Source organism: Odocoileus virginianus, chromosome 4, assembly GCF_023699985.2.
Source record: "Odocoileus virginianus isolate 20LAN1187 ecotype Illinois chromosome 4, Ovbor_1.2, whole genome shotgun sequence".
In the NCBI taxonomy this organism is placed as follows: Eukaryota; Metazoa; Chordata; class Mammalia; order Artiodactyla; family Cervidae; genus Odocoileus; species Odocoileus virginianus.
The window spans coordinates 47402727-47427721 of NC_069677.1; the positions used below are offsets into that span (position 1 = coordinate 47402727).

The 24995-nt window shown below is 42.1% G+C and overlaps 1 protein-coding gene across 5 annotated transcripts in view; it reads right to left on the reverse strand.

The window, feature by feature from the left end:
• Positions 1-24995, reverse strand: part of LOC110130659 (schwannomin-interacting protein 1) — an 846110-nt gene that overhangs the window by 58066 nt on the left and 763049 nt on the right. The window contains exon 1 of one of the 5 annotated variants that reach the window (XM_020882815.2): positions 3256-3587. The exons of the other annotated variants lie outside the window; for them this stretch is intronic. Coding sequence (XP_020738474.1) covers positions 3256-3285 — 30 coding nt within the window. The 5' untranslated portion in view covers positions 3286-3587. Of the gene's footprint in view, positions 1-3255; positions 3588-24995 lie in introns of those variants that run through there. 5 annotated transcript variants of the gene reach the window in all.

Below are 24995 nucleotides of genomic sequence, written 5' to 3' on the forward strand. Positions count from 1 at the left end.
CTTGTCCTCGTGGAGCTTCTGTGGAGTAAGGAAGACAAAAAATAGACAAAAATGTAGTCTGATGGACTTCCCAGGTGGCACAGTGGTAAAGAATCCATCTGCCAACGCAGGAGATGTGGATTCAAACCCTGGGTCGGAAAAATCCCCTGGAGGAAGAAATGGGAACCCATTCCAGTATTCTCACCTGGAGAATCTCATGGACAGAGGAGCCCGGCAGGTTACAGTCCACAGGCTCGCCAAGAGTCAGACATGACTGAGCAACTGAACACGGCACAGCACATGGAGTCGGATGGATGGTGATGAACGCCAAATATAAAAATAACATGTAATAGAAAGACTGGGATAGAGTTGGGGAATTGGAAGTTGACACAGAAAGTCCAGAGGAGGCCTTCACAAGAAGGTGACGTGTGAGCAAAGATCTGAAGAAAGTGAGAGAGAGTAAGCTGTGGGGGTCACCAACAGGACCAATACCTGATGTCTGGGTGAATCTGAATTTCAGGTAGAAGTGAACAATTTTTTAGTGTAAACATGCCCCAAACAGGGCAGACTGCTCATTAAACCTGCAACTAACTGGGCTCCCTGGGGGGGAAGCACATACCTGGCAGGAGAGACAGCATGGCAGGAAACATGAGAAGAGGGGGTGAAGGGGCGGAGGGGGCTGCGAGAGGAGTCTGAGCGGAATCAGGGGCGAGGGGATGTAAGACCCCAGGGGCCCCTGGTGGGACGTGGGTTTTTACGCCCAGGAGGAGAGTTATGAGATCGGTGGCAGGCTCTGATTCCGGTCTTAAGAGAGCATTTGAATTCTGCATTGAACATGGACCACAGAACAGGCCAAGGGCAGGAGTAGTCAGGAGACCGCTATTGCTCAGAAGATGATGATGATGATGACAAAGGTAACAATAACACACACCCAGACACATGCCCCAAATTATCCAAATAAGCCCGAGGGGAATGGCCTCCGAAGCCCCATTCATGGTCTCTCCGTTAAGAGATCGAGGTATAGGGGACTTCCTGACAGTCCAGTGGTTAAGACTCTGTGCTTCCACTGAAGAGGGCCTGGGTTCCATCCCTGGTCAGGAAATGACCATATGCCAAAAAAAAAAAAAGAAAAGGGAGGGGACATATATATACCTATGGCTGATTCATGTTGATATTTGGCAGAAAACAACAAAATTCTGTAAAGCAATCATCCTTCAATTTAAAAAAACAAAATCAGATTAAGAAAAAAAGAAACCACGGTATACATTACAGATGAAAGGAATCAGTCCTACAAGTAAATTCCTTCTACTCACTAAGATGCTAGTCTAGGGACTTTGTTTTAACCACTCTATTATCATCCTTAAGAATAGATAGATAAATAAGCAAGCCTTCATCAGAAAAGGGGACATTTCTGAAAAAATCATTGTTGATTTTACCAGTGACCATGATAACATCAAGAACTTAGAGAAACTGCCCTTTCAGAATCTGTGGTGTCAGGGGGTTCAAAAACTAAGGTTTCCAAGTAGGACTGAGACATGGCTTCAAGGCTAATGTTTCTTTATTGGCTGAGTTATGAACAGAGGGAGAGAATTTCAAAAGGACAGGCACATAAAGTTCTATAAAATCCCATGGAGATGTAGAATCTATTGCCTATTATCACCTGCCTAATGGACATAGTTTTATTGTAAAAATAAGCAATAAATACTTCAAAAACTATTGAACACACAATCAGTGTTATATGTTGTAGTTCATATAAAAGAAAATCAATTTGTTTTCCTCTGGAAGCAGAAGGCTAAAAAACCCCTCCCCTCCCGATGGCACTGCTGACATCTGACCAATCTGTGACTTGTAAAACCAGTGACTCCATGTTCCACGAAATGAAAAGATAAAGGGAATAATCTCGTAGCATCCTGCCTTCAAAAAATTACATTACATAGCTTCTCTAAAAAGCAAGCAGAAAAATGATTTTAATTATTATAGTAATTTAATCACCTGGAGCCATGCCATAAGTAGGTTAGGCTCTCCATAAAAGTCGACACTCTCCACTCCCCCACTGTATTCTGTGTAAGTTTTGTTGTTTCCTCAGCATCATGACCCTTTTCTCATACATGGTAAGAACTCCCATGAAGCATAAATCTTGTTACCTAGGATCTATGGACCTAAATGGACTATAAAATGAAAATACTATGAGACAAGCCCACAATTACAAAATTCCAATTATTAAGCCGAGAAAAAAAGTGCATAAACGTATTTTCTAGGCATACATTACTTAGCTGAGAAACGACTGCTTTGAGTCTTGTGAGATGTACTATTCTGCCTGCATACATTCACTACTGTGAAATCCGACCTTCTGAGAAACACCTGCTGGTCTCAGGTAACTTACCTCACACAAGGAAGAAGCACTGTTAAATTAGAGAAATGGTCCCTTGGAGCTTCTAAACTCGGTCAGTTGAGTAATACCCTGATATTAACTATCCGGCATTTGGACTAGCCCTGCCTGCTGCTGCAGAGAAATTTCTCTGAGAACCTTCTCGTTGTCTGTTTACGAGGAAGATATTTTCAGTGTTGCTTCCATAGTTTCAGTCACACTCTAGAATTGGTCTTTCGAGATCCTCTAAGTGTTTACTTCATAACTCCAGACAGAAAATTAGGGATAGAGATGAGTACCTATTACTAAAAATTTCCTATTTGGAGTTTTTTATGCATGCTGGTACCTTAATTCTTATTTACTAGTCATTTAAAACAACATACTAGTAAAAATAAGTTTGGAGAGACAAGTGCAACTTTAAATGTCAAGTGCGTACCAGCTGGTGTTTGAAAATTTCTCAGATCATCAGTTATTACTTCCGATTTACATAATTTCCTTCAAGACAATCCTAAAAACTGGATGTGAAGCCATTTGCCTCCTATGCAATGAGCAAAAACATTTTTGCCTTTTATCTATGTGAAATTCCACCCAGATTTTTCTTTTCCAAAGCCTCTTAAATTCAAAGTTCAACCCGATTTCTCTTATTTTGCAGAGACATACAGAATGTGCAAAACACAGATCACCTCAGCGGATTTCACATATGCTTTAAAGGCCAAGAAACAGAGTTTTCTGCCCCATTACTCCCCAGAAAATCTAATTACAATTCAGACACTGTAATGTGATGGAGGCAAGGAGTGTAGCATGGCAAAATCCCGTGAAAACCCGGAAAGAGGCAACCTGCTGCTCTGGACGAGGAAGGCCTCCTCTCCCAAAGGATGCCGGCCTCACGATCAGGCTTTAAATCTTACCTGATACGAACAGTTCTCCTGGTGTACCATCTCAGTGCATCCTAGGGAGCAGACCCCAAAGCAGGACTGCTCAGCGAGGCTGCGGAGGGAAAGCGCGGAGCATCCGCTGGCGAGAGAACGCCCTGGGAAGGCAGGGGCTCCCCGCAGATTAAAATGGATGCTGTTTCGCTGATCAACCTGCGCAGTGGCACTGCCTGCGCTGGGAAGCGCGCAGCGAGCCCGGCTGCTCTCCTCGGAAACCAGCAGTAAGGCTCACAAACATGGAGCTAGGACCCGGCTGGGGGAGGGGGCGCGCTCATCACTGGCACAATCAGCCAATTATATTATCGACACAAAGAAAAGGATCAGTCTGGGGCTGGTGTGACCTTCTGGTGCTTTATGAAGGCAGTTAACTGATGTGGAAACATTCTAGTCCTCATTAAAGGGAAAAAGGCCAGCGAGGGAGAGGGAGAGGGACAGACACAAATCAATGTTGCAGTTGAACATTTCTAGCCTCCGGCATCATCCTTCCTGCCCACGGATGCTGCTTGCCTGGTGCTTATGAAACGAGAGCCCTTAACAATCATTTCAGAACTTTGGACAGGCGAAAGGGAAAACAATCCATTCTGAATTTTGACCCCGAAGGGGTGGTTCTCTGTGTTGAGTGTTTGAAGTGTCTGTCAACTTTACAGCTAAAATGAGGGCCTTCATTCTTTTTAAAAATATTATTTTGGAATTCTTTTGATTCTCCACTCATTTTTGGTTCTTATCTGCTTTTTAAGTCAAACAGAAGAAGATGAAATAATTATTCCCATAACTTTTTAGGGAGAGGGCTTATTAAAGTATTAAAGTCAGTATAATTCATTTCATGAAAATGAAACCAAACTGCAAGTTTTTTTAAAAGTAAGGCTATATATGTGTGTGTGTGTGTGTGTGTGTGTATCCCAGTGCTATTACTAGAATATATAGACACCCTCAATACAGCAATATGATCCTAGAAACAGACCATTCCATGTAAGTGACCATAATAGAAAGGATTCTTGACTTCCAGATAGTAATCAAAGGACACACAAGTTGGACCATACATGTCTCTGATAAAAAGAGGAGCCTGTTTTGCACTTCTTCAGGGCTGTTGTAGGATTTTAGCTTATAAGGAGGAACAACTAGGCCTATAAATTCTTGAAGCTAATTTAATGATAGAAAATTTTAAAAATAAACACAATAAAATTTCCCTATCTATATTTTTCAGTTGCCATAGGCAACTCATTTTGTTGTTTCTTAATAAAAAGAAATGGTTCTCAAAATGATGCTCAAACAAATGGAACTCAGTAAAATCCTGACTGAATTTAAGCCAAGTTTAAAAACATTCTTAAGCTATTTTGCTACATCTATATCTGTCTTCTTCAATAGTCTTACTAATAACTGCAAGGTCTTCATTATGCTATTAATAAGAAAAACAAGTACTGTTGCTTGATGAGTGGGATCAACACATTTGACAAATTTTCATATCAAACTCGATCTTAAGGAGTGCTGAGAGTTTGTGTTAAGGATATTTGGCGAAATATTTTTAATCTTATAACTTGACAACATCTCTGTTACTTGGAAAGAGAAAAACCTATTTTTCTGTGTGTTCTTAATTTTCATGACTTGAGATTCTGACAGGAGAGAAGTTGGCTGAGTTCAATTCCAGAGACACATTCACAAGCCTGGCTTCAGCTTCCTGGTTAAGACAGTGGAAAGGTGATAGGAAAGACCCAGCTGGTGATCTCACAGGCTGCCATTTCCGCACAGGCTCGTTGGGTTCCCAGGAAAAAGCACTCTGGACACGCACTCCGCCAAACTCGAGGGCCTGGAATCTAGGAGATAGCTAGGCCACTAACATGTACAAGACTTCTTAGGCCAGCTTATTGGCAGGTGGTCCAATGAGAGCCTGATGAACGAAGCAGACAGCTGAGCTAGATGATGAGTCTTCTTAAACAGAAAAGAGGACAGAAAGTCTTCAGCGAAAGTAAACAACAGGCAACATATCCCCATCCTAAATTTCATTTCTCCCTCTTGAGCAATCCATATAGGACAGAGACAGAGGCTGCTTTGTGGAGTGTCTTGCTAAACAACCGCGCAGATGAAGTCTCTGGAATCTGAAGTATGTGCAAGGAAAAGTAAGCCAAAGTAAAATTCCTTTGCAAGGTAGCAAATAAGATGAAATGGAAATCTTATGCCTGATATAGGAGGCAGAGTTGCAGCTTTCCAAGACAGAACAGCTTTACTCCAAAGACTGCTAAAACTTCACTCAGGTTACTCCTTTGACAATCTAGGACCCTAAGACTCAGGAACATGCTTTCAAGCTATACAAGGCCTAAAAAGTTGCTTTTTGGACTCTGTTCTCTTCTGAAAACTGAAAGCTTCAGGATGTATTACATAAACTTCTAAAGACATTTATCATGTGTTGTTTAAAAAAAAAAAAAAAGCCTAAACATGATCCCACTCTTCACAGTTGCTCTTCCATAAATAGTGGAAGTGACTCAGAGGTGGCTATGGGGAGAACAGATTTCTGACAATTGTCTCCCAAATCCTGTCAAAAAGCTCTCTAAAGCAGTATAAACAAGATTAAAAAAAAAAAGGAATATATCAAGCAAGCTTCCTTCTACAGTCATTCATTGGAAAAGACTTTGTGTTACAATTTAAATTATGATTTGCTAGTACAAAAAACTTTAAACAGAAATCAGCTGTTCCAAGAACACATAAGCTAGAATAACTTACCAAGATACAGTAATATTTATTATTTTGGGACTAAAAAATATTGATGAACTATTTAATATATTACTGTATGTAGCATGAAGATGCTTTTGTTTTGTTCTCAGGTCTTCATAACTTTTCTTCCCACAGAAAGTACTGGGTTTCAGATTTAGATGGGGACTTAAGAGATAAACTGTTATTTTCCAGATATGGACACTGAGGCCTGAGAGAGTGGTGACATGCCCAAGAGCATAAATCTTCCAGCAACGGCAGTAAGAAGGAAAAAAAAACCCTCCAGATTTTCTTGTGAGTGTGTTCAAAAAAAAAAAAAAAATGCTAAATGAGAACCACAGGACTTAAAGAAATAAACCCCTTTTCACTGAACTAATGTAGGTTGACCTTGAAATCAAAATCTATCATAAGGTAAGAGAGAGGTAGCAGAGTGGTTCGACCTAAAGCTGAATTCAAAGTATGTTTTAAAAGAAGAAAAATTAGACCATTGCCTCAGTAAGCCATTTTTCCTATTTCTTCCACCAAGCAAACTATTATGTCTTTAAATCCTGAAAAGTACTTTTTCGTTTGTGGCAATTAATAGCAACAGAATGAAGATGACCGACAGACACAGGAAAGATGGTCAGCATCACTAATTATCAGGGATACACAAATCAAAACCACAATGAAATATCCGTTCACATCCATCAGAATGGCTGTCATCAAAAAGACAACAGATAACAAGTGTTGGAGAGGATGTGGAGAAAAGGGAACACTTGTATACTATTGGAATGTCAATTGGAGCAGCCAGTATGGAAAAGACTATGGAGAATTCTCCAAAAAATTAAAAACACAACTACCACGTGCTCTGTTGTGCTCAGCCACGCAGCCGTGTCCAACTCTCTGCAACGTCATCGGCTGCAGCCCGCAGGCTCCTCTGTCCGTGGGGGATCTCCAGGCAAGGATACTGGAGTGGGTTGCTATGCCCTTCTCCAGGCGATCTTCTCAACCCAGGGACCGGATCTAGGTCTCCCACACTGCAGGTGGGTTCTTTACTCTCTGAGCCACCTGGGAAGCACATCTGATCCAGCAATTCCACCTCTGGGTATTTTCCCCAAGAAAATAAAAACACTAACTCAAAAAGACATACGCACGCTTACGTTCACTGTAGTGTTATTTACAATAGCCAAGATATGGAAGCAGCTTATGTCCCTCGACAGATGAATGGATAAAGAACCTGTGGCATATATATATATATATATATATATAACTCAGCCATAAAAAAGAAGGCAGTCTTGCCATTTGTGACAACATGGGTAGATCTAGAGGCTATTATGTTCAGTGTCTTTGTCAGACAGACAAAGATAAATATTGCATGATTTTATTTATATGTGGAATCTAAAAAACAAAACAAATGAACAAACAGAACTAAAGAGAAACAGACTCATAGATACAGAGAATAAACAGGTGGTTGCCACAGAGAGGGGGTAGGGGTTGAAAGAAATTATATTATATTATATTATATACATTATATGAAATAATGAATGCTAATTAGCTTGATTGTGGTGATCACTTCACAACGTACGTTAATAGGAAACCATCTTGTACACCTTAAATATATACAAATTTTGTCAATTATACCTCAAGAAAGCTGAAAAAAAGATTAAAATAAATTTTTGCAATGGGAACAGAATGACAGGGTGTTTTGGATAGTAAATATAGTGGTAAAAAGTCACATCTGCAGGTCATCTGAGCATACAGCTTCAAGAGTGAACTACTGGGGTCAGGGACTGACTTGGGAAAGGTATAAGGGAACTTTCTGGCACAAGCTGAATGACTTGAAAGGGCTTGGCTTACAGAGGAGTATATATTGTCAAAACCCATTGAATAAAACATTTAAGATTTGTGCATTTCATTGTATGTCAAATGTACCTCAAAAGAATAAAAATGATCTGGTTAATGATATGCAGCTGAAGTATTTAGGGGGCAGTTTAGTAATACCTTCCTTTGAAATGCATCAAATAAATGAGATGAATGAATGGCAAGATAACTGGAAAACTGTGACAAAGCAAGTTTAGTAAAACAGTAATGGTAGAATCTGGATGGTGCATAGATGGATAGTCACCTAAAAACTTTTCAGTTTGAAAAGCTTTGTAATGAAATATTATGGAAAAAATGAAGGTATTGGGGAGTGGGGAAGATGAACAAGAAAGTCATTGTCTTAAGCAATAACTTTTAAGCTTCTTAGAAACTTGCGTTGTTGGATTGGCCAAAAAAAAAAATCATTCAGGTTTTTCCGTAAGATGACACAGAAAACCTGAATGAACTTTTTGGCCAACCCAACATACAGTGTTACATTGTGCGTTTTCACCAGGTAAGGGAAGAAAAGGAATTGTAAGGAAAATTGACCCTGTCCACATCAAGGGGACCTGGGTCCTTGGATGACTTGCCCAAAGAAGATCACAGCCGGCATCACTGATGACAATAAACCTTAGAAAATGGCTTTACAGTTTACAGAGTACTTTCCTGAACCTCTTCTTTGACTGTCACAACCTTGTAGCTGAAACAAAATCCTGTTATGTGCCATGTGAGGCAGTGTTTCTGTCTCCAGGGAGTTTGGTTAGGGAAATAAGGCAGTATACAAATGACTATATATAGTGTTGAATGAGTAAAGTGCTACCAAGGAGATTTTGTTGTTTGCTCACTAGGAATTCAGAAAAGCAAGAAAACGCTTAGCTAGGTTAGCTGGGAGATTGCAATAATCTTGTTCATTTGGTTTTCTACTTCTTGAGTCTATTTTTTCTATTTCTAGATTAGGGTAACTTTCCTTAGAACTTAGGTCATGGTTAATTAATTCAGTACTATTATCCCCAACATTTGAAATAATACTTGGCCTATAATAGGCTTTCAATATTTTTAAATGAACAAATGAATGATTATGAGTTTCAGAAAGTTACTTCATTGCTCTTAGCCTCAGTTTCTTCATCTATAAACTAAGGATGCTAATTCCTGGTTTACTGGGTCGATGACATGAAAAAATTAGAATAATATGTAAAACAGCTCTAAAGGGCCCTAGAAAGGAACAGAAAATAGATTTCCAGCCCCCCTTCCCGAATTAAAAGCAACAACAACAGTCCAAGGAATAAAAAGAGGCCGGACAGATGGAGGCGATAGTAGCAATGGAAAGTTGAAGACAGAGGGATGCATTCCATGAGACTCTGAAAAATACATTGATGGCACCTAGCCAGTGATCTGACCTGGAAGAGTGAATAGTCCTGAGGTTCTGAGACCACTGCTGAAGTAATCTTGGTGCTGTGAAACCCGAGAAGTTAGGAGGAGGAACTGATTCTGTGGGGTTGGGTTGCAGTCGTGGTCTTTTATTTTCCACCATAAAGTTTTGAGTTGAAGGTGCAGGAGGCAATAGGGGCTCAAAAGAGAAGTCAGGCCAACAGATAGTATGTGGGGGGTCTTCTTCAGGGTCAGGACAGTTGCAGAAATGGATTAGATGAAAGGAGAAATTGAAGAGAAAGGACTAGCAAACAGAGACATTGCTATGTTGGGCACATCAGTCCCCACAGAGCTGGGGTGGGGGTGGGGGGGGTAGGGATTAGACTTGTTAATCAGCTGACCCTGAGACAAGGAGATTACTGTGGGTCATCCAGGGCCCAGTGTCATCACGAGGGTCCTTATAAGGCAAAAAGACGTGGGCAACAGAGGAAGAACCAGAGATGGCAGTGTGAGGAAGACTCTGCCCAATGTTGTTGCCTGCGAAGACAAAGGAAGAATCCCAGTCCAAGAAGGCGGGAGTCCTCTGGAAGATGGAAAAGGCAAGGAAGTGGATCTCCCCCTAGAGCCTCCAGGAGGTGACAGGCCTGCTGACACCTTGATTTTAGTCCAGTGAGATTTCCTAGGGCCTTCCGACCTCCAGAATTGTAAGATCATAAATGTATGTTTATCTATTACAACAAATAATGTATGACAAACCTAGACAGAGTATTAAAAAGCAGAGACATCACTTTGGTGACAAAGGTCTGTGTAGTCAAAGCTGTGGTCTTTCCACCAGTCATATATGGATGTGAGTGCTGGACCGTAAAGAAGGCTGAGCACTGAAGAAATGATGCTTTTGAATTGTGGTGCTGGAGAAGCTCTTAAGAGCCCCTTGGACTGCAAGGAGATCCAACCAGTCAATCCTAAAGGAAATCAGTCCTGAATATTCACTGGAAGGACTGATGCTGAAGCTGAAACTCTAATACTTTGGCCACCTGATGCGAAGAACTGACTCATTGGAAAAGACCCTGATGCTGGGAAAGATTGAAGGTGGGAGGAGAAGGGGACGACAGAGGATGAGATGGTTGGATGGCATCATCGACTCGATGGACATGAGTTTGAGCCAACTCTGGGAGATAGTGAAGGACAGGGAAGCCTGGCATGCTGCAGTCCACGAGGTAGAGAAGAGCTGGACACAGCTTATCACCTGAACACCAACAAATGCATGTTGCCTTAAGTCACTAAGTTTGGGGTGATCTTTTACAGCAGCAATAGAAAATGAACACAGTCCCCTAGGGCGAAAGCCAGCATTTAGAGGGTAAGAGGAAGGAAAGGGGGTGGGGTGATAAGGTGAGAAGAAGAGGAAAACCACCACAGTGAGGGATCAAAGGGACAGAGCGCCACGGTTTCAAATACTGCAGGGAAGCACAGCCATAAGTCGTTAGATCTGACAACTGGGAGGTCATCAGTTTCCCTCGAGAATAATCTCAGTACTAGTGTGTTAGGGGTAGAAACCAAGTTACAAGCCACTAAAAAGTTGAAGGACTGAGTAGAGAGAAGTTGGTAAAGAAGGTTGTAGATAAATTAGAGCATCAGGTTGATAGCTTGAGGAAATAATGGAATCAGAGAAGTGGTTGTTGTGGTTGATCTGTAAGATAGAGATCCAAATGTCTATGTGGGCATCAGGGAAGGAGCCAGGAAGAAGGGAGAAACTGACTATGATAGGTGGGAAATAATTGGAAAGACCAGATCCTGGATGAGTTAGATCAGGAGCACATAACAGGACTTCATTTAGCCTTGAAACTGAAGATATGGGGAGTGAAATTACAAAGAACTGTTGAGTAAAGAGGAGCCCATAGTGGAGATGGGGAAAGATGAAAGAGCACAGACCAGCATCTTGATTGGGTCCTTGAGGGAAAGACCTCAAGGATGGGGAGGCTGGCTAGAATGGAATCAGAGAAGGAGGATCAGTGTGGGAAAAGCTCTTCCAAGATATCTTGTAGAAGGTGTTGCTCTATTACTTGAGAATATTTGAGAAATGCTGACTAATGCTATATAAGAAACAAGAAAAACAGATGGGATAGATGAAACCTGTAAGATGTGTTAAGTACAAACAATGAAGTATGTAAACGGTTGTCAGACATAGATGAAGTGTGCAGGATTTAGACAATGAGGCAGAATTCATGAGATGTGATGTACTGAAGAATAAGTTAGTAACCTGGATGCCTTAGATCAAGCTGAACACAGAAAGGGATGGAAAGACTAGAGAAGCACCTAATATTCATGACATGCTAAACAACCCCGAGGCCCTCAATATTCATTAGATGTTACACTGCCCACTGGTGACACACGTTCTGTCCCTATTTGTCCTCTGCCCAAGAAATACAGTTCCACAGCCGCTCATCAGGTGAGGGGGACTTGCCCCTGTGTCTCTGATCAAGCAGGTTGTGTGTCTTTGGCAGACACCTTCTGTCTAACTGGGCCTCCTCTCTGAAACCTCAACCCTGGCTTGTGACTGTATCATCAACAGGGAAGGTGGATGTGGCAGAAAGGTTGGATACACAAATATCGCATAATCCTAGACTCAGGTAATGCAGTCCTTCATACTCCTGTACCATATCCTAAGTAGGATTCTGGGACCAATTCCAATTGGTGCAGGGAGGGGGCTTCCCCACACCGTGTCATTCTTGGATACCAACTGAGTATCCTACAAGTCCACTCAGTTCTGACACTCTCTACCTGGAGACAGCATCAGAGCCCACAGGTTAAAGTCTCGACCCACATGACTGTCCCTCCTCCCCATTTCAAATGCCAATTGCAAGTCCGGGTTATTAACTTGCACTTTTGCCCAATGGGCTAGAGGTGGGAGGTTCAAGCAAACCCCTCCTTGGGCTCAATTAATTTGCTAGAGCAGTTCACAGAATTCTGAGAAACATTTTGTTTACTAGATTACTGGTTAATTTTAAAAGGATATAACTCAGGAGCAGGTGGTGCTAGTGGTAAAGAACTCGCCTCCCAATGCAGGAGATGTAAGAGACCGGGGTTTGATCCCTGGGTTGGGAAGATCCCCTGGAGGAGAGCATGGCAACCTACACCAGTATTTTTGCCTGGAGAATCCCATGGACAGAGGAGCCTGGCGGGCTACAATCGTGGAGTCACAAAGAGTCGGACGTGACTCAGTGACTGGGCACTCACGCATAGGAGTCATGGGATGGGAAAGAAGCCACAGGGAAGGTGTGGGGAAAGGACTCAGCTTCCACGCCCTCTCCCGCAGTGCTCCACTCTCCCTAAACTCCCACGTGTCCATCAACCCGGAAGCTCTCCAAACTGTGTCCTGTTTGGATTTTTATGAAGGCTTAATTTCATAGGTGCAGCTGATTAAATCACAGGTCAGTGGTGACTGATTCAACCTCAAGCGCCTCTCTCAGGTCAGGAGGTGGGACTGAAAGTTCCCACCCTCTAATTCTGTGGTTGACCCTCCAGGTTCCCATCCTGACATATATTGGAAAATCACCTCACTAACACAGATAGCAGGAGATGCTTTTATCACTCTCATTGCTTAGGAAATTCCAGGGGTTTTAGGAGCTCTGTGCCAGAAAGAGGGAAGAAGGCCTAATCACAATATCACACTAAGTATGTCAGCTCATCCCATCTCTTTCCCTTGCATCTTGATATGCATTTTAAATTGATTTAATAAGCTGTGATCTGAGCATCTTAATTTGGTCTGAGATTTCTTGGAGGAGTGCCTGGTAGTGGACTTGGAGGCTACTATTGCACCAAGGTCATTTCCCAGAGAAAAGGATGCTTGGTATTTGTATTGTCCACAACTTCTTCCCACATCCCCTGAGCCCCAAAAGTGGGAGAGAGAGAAGGGTAAAAATAGGTTGTAATTTTTTATCCTTATAAGAAAATTACCTGATAGTCTTACAAATGTACATCAATTAATTTACTCAAAAGTTTTTACTATTCTGACAATGGTTCCACCTGTGTTTATTATTTCAGATATTAACAAAATAGTTGCCTGGGTAAATTGTTAGTGTGACTCAATTGCTGTCACTTTTTCTTTAAGTATTCAAGTCTGCTTTTCAAAAGAAAACTCATATATAAAATAAACCAAAGTGTTTTCAATCAGAATAAAATTATTTTTCATTCAAATTGATACTATTTACTTATTAAATCCTTAACTGGGAACATGAGACTGTTTTTCTATATATACAAAAATTTGAAAATAGAATTTATAAAAGTCAGTGACAGTCTTATTCCAACTGCATGCTTACACTGATTTCTTTATTTAGTTTGTGCCACACCAAGAGAATCCTGTTTCACACAGATAAGTGGTTGGAAATGGCAACAGTCCTTCATAATAGCTTATGCTACAGTCCCTGGATATTCTTCATTAAACATGTCCAGGAGTTTGAAAGCAACATCATAAAAAATTTATTTCAGAACTGATTTACTAACAACATACAGCAACTGCTCACATTCCTTTTTATAAACAAGATATAAAAAGACAGAGTACCCAGACTGACAATAGTTCATCAACCTGGAAACAGCCTCTTCATGGGATACACTAGGCATTCACTTGTGATTTGCACAATCCACCTACTAGGCTTGATGTGGGAACGTGCCAAAAAGATGTGCAGACCTAACCTGACACTGAACTCAGCTGGGCCTCTCGGACAGCCCTGGTCATTTTTCCTACCTGGACATGAATTTTCAGCAAGACCATAGCACGGAGCCACCACCTTTGTGGTCAATGACACATTTACAAGTTCAATTTTGAGGACTATAAAAGACTACTTACCCTGGCAGGATAAATTAATATGCTGATGTCAGAAAAGTGGGTGGAGAGAAGTTCTTTGAATAGATATGAGGGAATGAGATCCTACAACTTGGGCTGAAATGTTGTTATACACTTCTTACCATGGCTTTACAGGAAAATTCTTCTCCCAATGCCCAGAGCCTCACAATTTCATTTGTTCTCTATTCTGAATTACATTCACATCTCAGAACTCTTTCATTTCCACTTTGATTTTTTAGGGGCCGAGGTGTTCAGCAGTTCACAGAATAGGAGCTAACGAACCTCTAAAAATACCTCCTGCAGCCCTGGGGTTTCTGCAGACACGGTCTGAAACCTGATGCATCAGGTCCTGCTATAGCCGCTGCCTCCCTCTCCCTCTAGAATAATGAGCTGGTTTATATTTCAATACAATCTGCCAAAGCACTTGTTTATTGTACTCTCTGGCCAACCCTGCCTGAAATTCACACTGCATAGGAGTCAGTTACTGAAGAAAGATAGTAACTGACTCCTAGATAAATTTGGGTGAAGTTTATATGGTTTCATCCCAAATTGTGCCAGTGTTTAAGGACCATTTCTTTTAGTCTCCATTTAGTCTCTGACTTTGGAGTCAGAGAGAGCAGTGGCAGAAAAAGTGAAAAGTAGTATAAACCTGCCAGGGTTAACACAAGACTTCCAAAATAAGTTGGCTCATCAAGAGGGGCCAAGTCAGAACTCACACAGAGTATGTGTGTGTGTGGTTTTTCGTGTGTGTGTAGGGGAAGAAGGGGGCAGACCTCCCCTTCGGCCCCTAATAGAGTTACTTACCAATATTAGTGCATTTAGCTAACGCAACAGGAGGTCCCTGACCACAAAAAGGGCTGTTCATTTTTCTCAGGTGGTGGTGGATTGAAAACCAGAGTTGAAAATCAGTGTTCTAGGGAAGGGAACTGACCTTCATCTTGAAGAAAGGCGACCTCTAGTGGACAAGTGTGTTTTGCAACCAGTTCAAACTGAATAGGATTAGAAAGCAAAAACAAGGTTCAAATTATGCTCTATTGTCTTACTGAAATTTCAGTGATTTTTTAATACTAATTATAAACATAAATATGTAAGTCTTCATTAACAAAAGAATGTAAAAGTCACACTAATGCTAATATATCCAAAGTTACAACCTAGGCCATCTTTGATGGTTTCCAGAATGGATGGAGCCTTGAACCAGGAGTCACAGGCCTGGATTCTGGGCTTGACTCTGCCTCTGATTAGGTGTATTCTCTTGGGCAACTTCGTATACAAGAGTCTCTATTTCCTAATCTATAAGACGGGTTTATTTACAAACTATCATCTCCTTGCACCCCCTCTCTTCCCGTCAGGCTATCAGGCTGTTGTCTTCTAAAATTAAGTTTATTTTTTATGATGAGGCTTTCAAATCAGTATCAACATCAGAAACAAAACCAAACAAAATTAGTATCACATTATATATTAGCACTGGGTAGTTTCACAAAAACTATTTGCTTTCAACTTAAGATCTTTCCTAATATAAATGTTATGGAAGGTAATGATTAACTTTTCTTCTTACATTGACTGTGGGAAAAAGCATTTCAAAAACTAAACACACTAGATCATGAGTTTATTATGACATTTTAGTTTATTCTGAAAGTTAGAGCTACTATTTTCAAAAAATTTGCTTCATAGAATAAAGTAAAAATAATAAAAAGAAGGAAAACATAATAATTTATGAGTATATATCTCTTCGGAAAACTACTTGCTCACCAGCTGACATATTTTCCTGCTTCATCACTGAACACAGAACACAGCATAATAATTTAGGATTATACTCAACATAATCTCAAAGGAACTATTTAATATTAAAATTCTTTAATTCTCTTTAAATGTTTCCCCCCTCCTCAATACAAGAGTTGTGTAGAAAGGCTACTAGTTATAATGGGATTTAGTACTTAAGAGCTTCCTCAGGTAGATTCTCTAACAAGCTTTCCTAGGGCCAGGTAAGCAGCAATCTGGTTTTTATCATCTTTCTCATTCTCTCCCCTTAAGAGAGGTATTCAAATGATTTTAGTTGCTAAAAGCTAGGAGAGAAAATTGGGGTCTAAAAAGTGTCTTGAAGGATAATAAAATGCTAGAATATCAATGAGTTATTACATTAGCTTGCTTTATCTTAAATCTATGGAATGAAGAAACTTTCTCATCTTACAGAAACGAATTTTTTCAGAATATAAATCTACTGGTTAGGAAATTGTGCTGCTCCGCTCTGACCAGTGGACAAGGGGTGAACTTGTTAAGGGTTAAGATTAGTCATGGGTTCAGAGAAAGACAAATTACACAGGATATCGCTTACTGTGGAATCTAAAAAAACAAAAAAACACAATGATACAAATGAACTTATTTCCAAAACAGAAATAGATCACAGTCATAGAAAACAAATTCAGGGTCACCAAAGGAGAGGGGTGGGGGAGAGGGACAAATTAGGGATTCGGGATTAATATATACACACTACTATATATAAAATAGATAACCAACAAGGTTCCACTATATAGCTCAGAGAACTATATTCAGTATCTTACAATAACCTATAATGAAAGAGAGTGTAAAAAAGAAATAGATAAACATATATTGTATTTAATATATATAAATGAATCTCTTTACTATATACTTGAACTAACACAGCACTGTAAATCAACTGTGCTTCAACGACATTCTTTTTAAAAAGCTCAGTCATGGATAACTCATAAGAAATAAATTTAATCTGCACATTAATCCCAATTCCCTAACTTAACCAATTTTCTTCTGTGAATAGCAAAGAGCATCTCTTTCAGACACACAAGCAGGGTCAACAAAATGCCCACTTCTTGTTTTTTTTTTTTTTTCCCCAATTATTTTTATTAGTTGGAGGCTAATTACTTTACAATATTGTAGTGTTTTTTGCCATACATTGACATGAATCAGCCATGATTTACATGTGTTCCCCATCCTGAACCCGCCTCCCGCCTCCCTCCCCATCCCATCCCTCTGGGTCATCCCAGTGCACCAGCCCCGAGCACTTGTCTCATGCATCCAACCTGGACTGGTGATCTGTTTCACACTTGATAATATACATGTTTCAATGCTGTTCTCTCAGATCATCCCACCCTCCCCTTCTCCCATAGAGTCCAAAAGTCTGTTCTGTACATCTGTGTTTTGCCCACTTCTTGTTAAGTGCTAGGACTTTTCCACTGTGTTCATTGTTTACTAAGAAAGCCAAGACAGAAATTAGCAGTCCTTCCACGATCTGGTGCTTCCTAGAACACCTGTCTGCCTCACCCGGATCTCTCTCTCTCCCTCATCTGAGATGACGCTGAGGGAAGGTGGAGTTCACTTGCTCACATTTTTACCATTCAATCAAAGGAAGGGAAGAAAGGAAAATAAACATGATCCATTTTGTCCAAACACCCACATTTCCTCTCCTCCTCTCCTGGCCTCTGACCCCAGTGTAACTTGAGGAACAGCTGAAAAAGCTCACAGCTGCTTTGCAGACAGACTGCTTGGCACTCTGATGGTTCCAGCTACTTGTGTTTTGTTTTGAGGTTTTAGGAATCAAATTTGCTTTCCCAAGGACAGAAGTGATTTCTTCACCAGAGCCGTCACTACAACCGAGGCGATCAGACCTTTGACCCTAATTTTAGATGGCATAAATTTATAAAACGTCACTTTCAAAGTTTAGCCTCGCTCATTCACCCAGCTGCCCCCAATTTCATAGTCTCCATAGCTGCATACTTTCTTGATCTCATTGCCAAATTGTTAAACAAAATTAAGCTCTTGCAGGCTTCCTGTTTGTGAATGAAAAATCCTTCTGAAAACATAAATCAGATTATGTCATGCCTTGGCTTAAATCCCTAACATTGCCTGTCACAGCCCTGTTCTATTCTCCAGGCTTCCTCTGTGCCGCTCACCTTCTTGCTTACTTAGCTCTGGGCACACTGGCTGCCTTTCAGTTTCCTAGAAAATCCAAGATTGCTTCTGTCTCAGGCCCTTCTCAGGAGCTGTTTCTCAACCTGGAGTAACACCTCTGGGTTCAAGTTGGAGGCCTTTCCTTAGCCCCAAGGCTAAATAAGGTCCTGAGTCAGAATCCGCCTGCAATGCAGGAAACCCTGGTTCAATCCCTGGGTCAGGAAGATCCCCTGGAGAAGGGACAGGTTACCCACTCCAGTATTCTTGGGCTTCCCTTGTGGCCCAGCTGGTAAAGAATCCACTTGCAATGTGGGAGACCTGGGTTCGATCCCTGGGTTGGGAAGATCTCCTGGAGAAGGGAAAGGCTACCCACTCCAGTATTCTGGCCTGGAGAATTCCATGGACTGTATAGTCCCTGGGGTCGCAAGGAGTCCGATACTACTAAGCGACTTTCACTTTCAGATTCACTTAGCACACCATGTTTTCTTTTCTTTTTAAGAAATATTTATTTATTAATTTGGCTGTGTTGCACACAGATGTTCCTTGCATCGTGCGGGATCTTCTGTTGCCATGCACGCGCACTCTAGTCGTGGTGCGTGGGCCCAGTTACATGTTGGATCTTAGTTCACTGTCCAGGGACCAAACTCATGTCCCCTACATTTCAGGGTGGATTCTTAACTACTGGACCACTAGGGAAGACCCAACACCATGTTTTCCTTCTGAGCACTTTATGGCAACCCACTCAAGTATTCTTGCCTGGAGAATCCCGTGGATAGAGGAGCCTAGCAGGCTAGTCTGTGGGGTTGCAAAGAATTGCACACAACTGAAGTGACTTAGCACACACACAAAGTGTGTAACTATCTGCTAACTTGTGGGATGTATGATGTTGATTTGCTCTACTAAACTGCGTGCTTCATCCAGCTTGTCCATCCAGCATCTAGCACAGTGCCAGGCACATAGCAGGTAATCAACAAATAATGGAAGGAAGGAAGGAAGGAAGAAGGAAATCCTTGAAATTCTCTTGGATCAGGCCTTGGGATCCAGGGCAGGCCAGTGCCTGCAACTAGCTGCTCTTAGTTCAATTCATCACTGTGGCAGAGCTGGTGAAACAGCCACTTCTTCACCCCAAGACAGCGGGGGAGGCCTCACCTGTACACTTAGTGGCTGATGGCCAGCTTGTGAGCTAAGCCGGGTGAGGCATCCTGGCTGCATCTCCCTTCTTGGGAGCAGCGGTTTAGAGGGCTCCTCACCTTCTAAATCTGCCTCGGAAACAGGACCCCCTGTGCCAGCCGGGCCTGAGAGAAAAAAATAATCATTTACAGCTCCCCAGGGAAGGCTAGCACATTCCAAAGTGCATTCACTAGACTACTACCCCCAATTGAATTCAACATTAGTAAGAAAAAAAAAAGGAAACAGCCTAGTGGATTTTTTTCCTCCCTTCTCAATTTGCCCCCGGCAACTTGTGCATCTAAAAATAAAAAAGATATTGATAAGTGTACAAAGTCAGAATTCTAATATTTAAGGAATGACAAAGTGTCCCAACTAGTTTCCTAACCAAAAGAATAAGATGCAAAATGACCAGTAGGAAGGTGAACTGGGTTTGTGAAAGACTGACATTTAAAAATTTGCCTGCCTCCCATGGAGGTTTAGGCTGGAGGGAGAAAAAGCACAGAAAGAAAAAAATGAGGACTTTTGTTTTCTTAGAGGAAAACAAAAATGACAGCTTAAAAACAAGCAAGAACCTACAGTTTGGGTTGTGGTTTTACAGAAAGCATTCTACTGTTTGAAGAAGAAAAACGATGTGGCTTGAGTCTACCTAATCCCAAAGCGTGCTCTTCGTAGAAAATACCTCCTATTTCACAGTACGGCAGCATCGTGATCTCCACAGTAAAGGTGCTACACAGTTTCAGGGTTCCGCGCCCTGGCCTGCCCTCTCTCAGTGATGAATTGTGATCAGAATTAAAGAATGAATAGAGTACAGGTCGTGCATACAAGCTAAGTCGCTTCAGTCACATCCTACTCTTTGCGACCCCATGGACTGTAGCCCACCAGGCTCCTCTGTCCATGGGATTGTCCAGGCAAGAATACTGGAGTGGGTTGCCATGCCCTCCTCCAGGGGATTTTCGATCTAGAGATTGAACCCAAGTCTCTTATGCCATCTGCATTGGCAGGTGGAGTTCTTTACCGCTACCACCACCTGGGAAGTGCATAGTACAGGCCTGGCACTGCAGAATCTAGATAACTCAAGCAGGTGCTTCATTTAGCACAAATCACCATAATCCAGGTTTGATGCCTTAATCTGTGTAGAGACTTTGCTTTTCACAGATGGTGAGAGAATGAGGCAGGTTTGCTGGCTAGGCCCAGATCAATAACTGGAATGCACACCCTCTCCGCCCTGGCGTCTCTCACCTTCCTACCTCTAAGGCTGCTGCTCTAAGATGTACACTCTACAGGGAATGGATGTCTCCAGTAAAGCCAAGAGACTTCCTACAAGCAAGTGAGAAAGGTTCTCAGGGAAGAACTCAGGGCTCTATTTGGAGTGATAATAATTGAGTCATGCCTCATTGAAGTTAAAGTAACTTTAAGAGTTTCAATGTATTGATACATGGGGGTAATGAGAATAAATGAAGAATCCTTCTGAAAGTGACGCTGGTTCTTAATGTTGAAAAAATATATGATTAAACATTGGGTGTTCATCCAGTGTTCATTGCAGCATTGTTTGCAATAGCCAAGACATGGAAGCAACCTAAATGTCCATCAACAGAGGGAAGGATTAAGAAGTTGTGGTATGTATATTAATGGAATATATTATTCCCAGCCATTAAAAAGAATGAAATCACGCCATCTGTAGCAACATGGATGGGCCTAGAGTGAGTGCTACTGGATGAAATAAGTCAGACAAGGAGGTGTTGTTTGATATCCCTTCCACGTGGAATCTAAAAAGGAATGATACAAATGAACTGACAAGACCAAAAGGGACTCACAGACTTCATGAAGGAGCTGACGGTTGCTACAGGGAAGAAAGGGGGGAGGGATAGTTAGGGGTTTGGAATGGACATGTGTATACTATTATATTTAAAATAGATCATCAACAAGGACCTGATGTATAGCACTTGGAACTCTGCTCTGTTATGTGGCAGCCTGGATGGGAGGGGAGGTTGGAGGAGAATGGAGACACGTATATATATGGCTGAGTCCTTTGACTACTCACCCGAAACTATCATAACACTATTTGTTCATCAGCTATACCCTAATACAAAACAAAAAGTTTAAAACAATTGGGTGTGTCTAAGATTTCAGAGGTACTCAATTATGTTCTGATTTACAAATGATACGGTTAAGGTGTTTTCATTATTTTCAAATGACCCATCACTGAAACATTGACACGTGGATGGGAAGATAAATCCAGTGGCCTGACTCTTCCATGGTCATTTTTTACCTGCTATTTGTTCTTTTAGGGGTTGGATTTATAGTCACAGGGCCAGCTACATACTCTGTAGGACCCTGTGAAAAAAGAAGATGGGGACCCTTTGTTCAAATATTATTAAGAATTTCCATATGGCATCAGCAGAGCACGAAGCCAAGAGCCGGTGCCTTTGAAGTCCGGGGCCCTGTGTGAACTGCAGAAGTTCACACCCATGATACCCATCCTGGGTGGCAGAGGAGGGGTGGAGAGGGAACCAGACATACAGACATTTCCTTTGCGATGTCCATGGGTTCTCAGATACAAAGAAAAAAGTATCTTTGATTTTGGCAGGCGAATATCAATGGCAAGATGAAACTTCCCTCCACAGGAGAGGAAATGAAACTTAAGAGGCTGCTGAGAAGGAGAGGAGAATGACCTTTTCCAAGCACCCACCACATGCCGGCTGCTGGGCCCCGAGCTGGCCCTGACATTGGCGCTATTCTTTCTCGTTCCAGCGTAGGATTGAGCCGACACTACAAAAGCAGAGTTAGCTGAGGTCAGTGATGGGTTTAAGCTCAGCCGCTTCAAGTTTAGAAAGAGCAGGTTTAGAGATACAGACACCGGGACAGCTGGGGCTATTCTGTACTGGAGGAGATTCCTCTCCTGACGCACATCCTCCACCTAAGACCAGTCAGCCCCACCACAGATATCAGCCCAGAGACTCCAGAGGTCTGTGTGCTCTGGGCAAGAACTCACCCTCTGCCTCCAACAGGAGCAGCGTCCCCTTCAGTGTCGGTCTCAGAGACAGACCATAGATCTTACTGAGAGGTCTTTTCGCTCCTAGTCATGTTCCTTCACCCCTCGGGGCATCCCTCATCCTTTTTCCTTTCTGTATGGCTCTCTAACCCCCATCGCAGGCCCAGCTCCTCCTCCTCCCCAAGCCCCCCACAGCCTTCCCGGGGGGCCCCACGTCACTGTCTTGCTCTAACAGGGCACTGTCTCCCTAGTAGCTCTTCCAAGTGGCAGCTCTTTGCCTTCCCACCTCCCTCTCAGTAAAAGGGTCTATTGGGTGGGAGGTGTCTTCCTGTTCACCTCCTGCTTCCTGGCCACTGCTGCCCTCCCTAACACCCTGCTCAGGCTCCTCGGTCACCCCTAGATAGCCCCCCAGGTTATAATCACCTATTCTTCCCCAGGTGACTCTGCCTCAAGCCTTAAGGAGTTCCTCTCCCCTGTGAGTCCTGTTGTATTCCTAGGAATTTCCATGTTTGCTAAACAATCCCTCTAATATCCCGACTAGTAAATTCCTCGATGTGAGGCTGCCAGGGTTAATACCATGACAGGCGGCCTGGACCTAAGTTTTGGCTTCCCCCGAAATGATAAGATTCCCTACCCCCATCAGGTAACCTGGAGCCAGCCAATATGCGCCCAGTAAGAAACAAAGGAAGAGCTGAAAAGCCCGCGAATGCCCAGGTTTGAAAAAGCCCGCGAAAGTTTGTACCAATAAAATTGCTTTGCAAACATGTAACCAATCCGCTTAAGCCAGCTACTAACCTCTTATGCATACCTTATAAATTTGGATAACAGCCTCTGCTCAAGGCTTTTCTGACCTTGCGCCACTGTGTTGGTTGCAGCAGAAAGCCCTGACTCGAGTCAGTAATAAAACTTCCCTTTTTGTAAATTGCATTGTCTTGGAAGTTCTCTCTTCCCGCTCAGGGATTCGGACATCGGGCAGAACACTCGACTGCTTCTTTCATTCTTTTTCCCTCTTGGCTGTGCCTCGGGGCAGGCAGGATCTTAGTTCCTGGACCAGCAGTGGAACCCTCTGTACCCCTTGCAGGGGAAGCTCGGAGTTTTTAATGACTGGACGGCCAGGGAAGTCGCTCTTCTTCCATTCCATCTGTTATACCTACTCCCACGCTCATCCTGACCTTGCCATCTCCGATCAAGCCTCCTACTCTCCAGCAATCTCGCCTCATCACTCTGGCTGACTCTCTAGTATTCTAGTTTCAACAATTCTTCGACGGCACTGGGCCCCACACCCCATTTCTTGCCCACCTTTCTACCATCCTCTCTCCCTGTACATCCTCCCTTCTCTCTGGGAACATCGTAAACTCCATGGCCCATCGTTACAGACACCAACTCCCTGCCCGCCTCTCACTCGCCCCTCTCACTTCGCACTCCTTTGGTTAAATTCCGACTGTGGATAACTCAGCTCTTTGCTACTCTGCTTGTTCTCAGGCTGACATTTGTGGCTGGAGAAAAATACACAAGGATACCAACAGATCTCACTTGAAATTCATGACCACTAACCCCAAGGGCGCCCTTGCTGCTGCCTGATCTCCTCTATATTTCCCCATCCATTCATTCACCCCCACACTCTCATAGACAACCACAACACTCCTTCAGAGAGTGGTCCAGATTCACTGTCTACAGTCTCTCTCTGCCCTTTCTTCTCTTTTGAACACCCTCTAAAGAAGGGGCTTTTGAATCCAGATAGGAAAAGAAGAAGTGAAACTCTCGCTGTTTGCAGATGACATGATCCTCTACATAGAAAACCCTAAAGACTCCACCAGAAAATTACTAGAGCTAATCAATGAATACAGTAAAGTTGCAGGATATAAAATTAACACACAGAAATCTCTTGCATTCCTATACACTAACAATGAGAAAACAGAAAGAGAAATTAAGGAATCGATACCATTCACCATTGCAACAAAAAGAATAAAATACTTAGGAGTATATCTACCTAAAGAAACAAAAGACCTATACATAGAAAACTATAAAACACTGATGAAAGAAATCAAAGAGGACACAAACAGATGGAGAAATATACCGTGTTCATGGATTGGAAGAATCAATATTGTCAAAATGGCTATTCTACCCAAAGCAATCTATAGATTCAATGCAATCCCTATCAAACTACCAACGGTATTTTTCACAGAACTAGAACAAATAATTTCACAGTTTGTATGGAAATACAAAAAACCTCGAATAGCCAAAGTAACCTTGAGAAAGAAGAATGGAACTGGAGGAATCAACCTGCCTGACTTCAGACTCTACTACAAAGCCACAGTCATCAAGACAGTATGGTACTGGCACAAAGACAGAAATATAGATCAATGGAACAGAATAGAAAGCCCAGAGATAAATCCACGAACCTATGGTCACCTTATCTTTGACAAAGGAGGCAAGGATGTACAATGGAAAAAAGACAACCTCTTTAACAAGTGGTGCTGGGAAAACTGGTCAACCACCTGTAAAAGAATGAAACTAGAACACTTTCTAACACCATACACAAAAATAAACTCAAAATGGATTAAAGATCTAAATGTAAGACCAGAAACTATAAAACTCCTAGAGGAGAACATAGGCAAAACACTCTCCGACATAAATCACAGCAGGATCCTCTATGACCCACACCCCAGAATTTTAGAAACAAAAGCAAAAATAAACAAATGGGACCTAATGAAACTTAAAAGCTTTTGCACAACAAAGGATACTATAAGTAAGGTGAAAAGACAGCCCTCAGATTGGGAGAAAATAATAGCAAATGAAGCAACAGACAAAGGATTAATCTCAAAAATATACAAGCAACTCCTCCAGCTCAACTCCAGAAAAATAAATGACCCAATCAAAAAA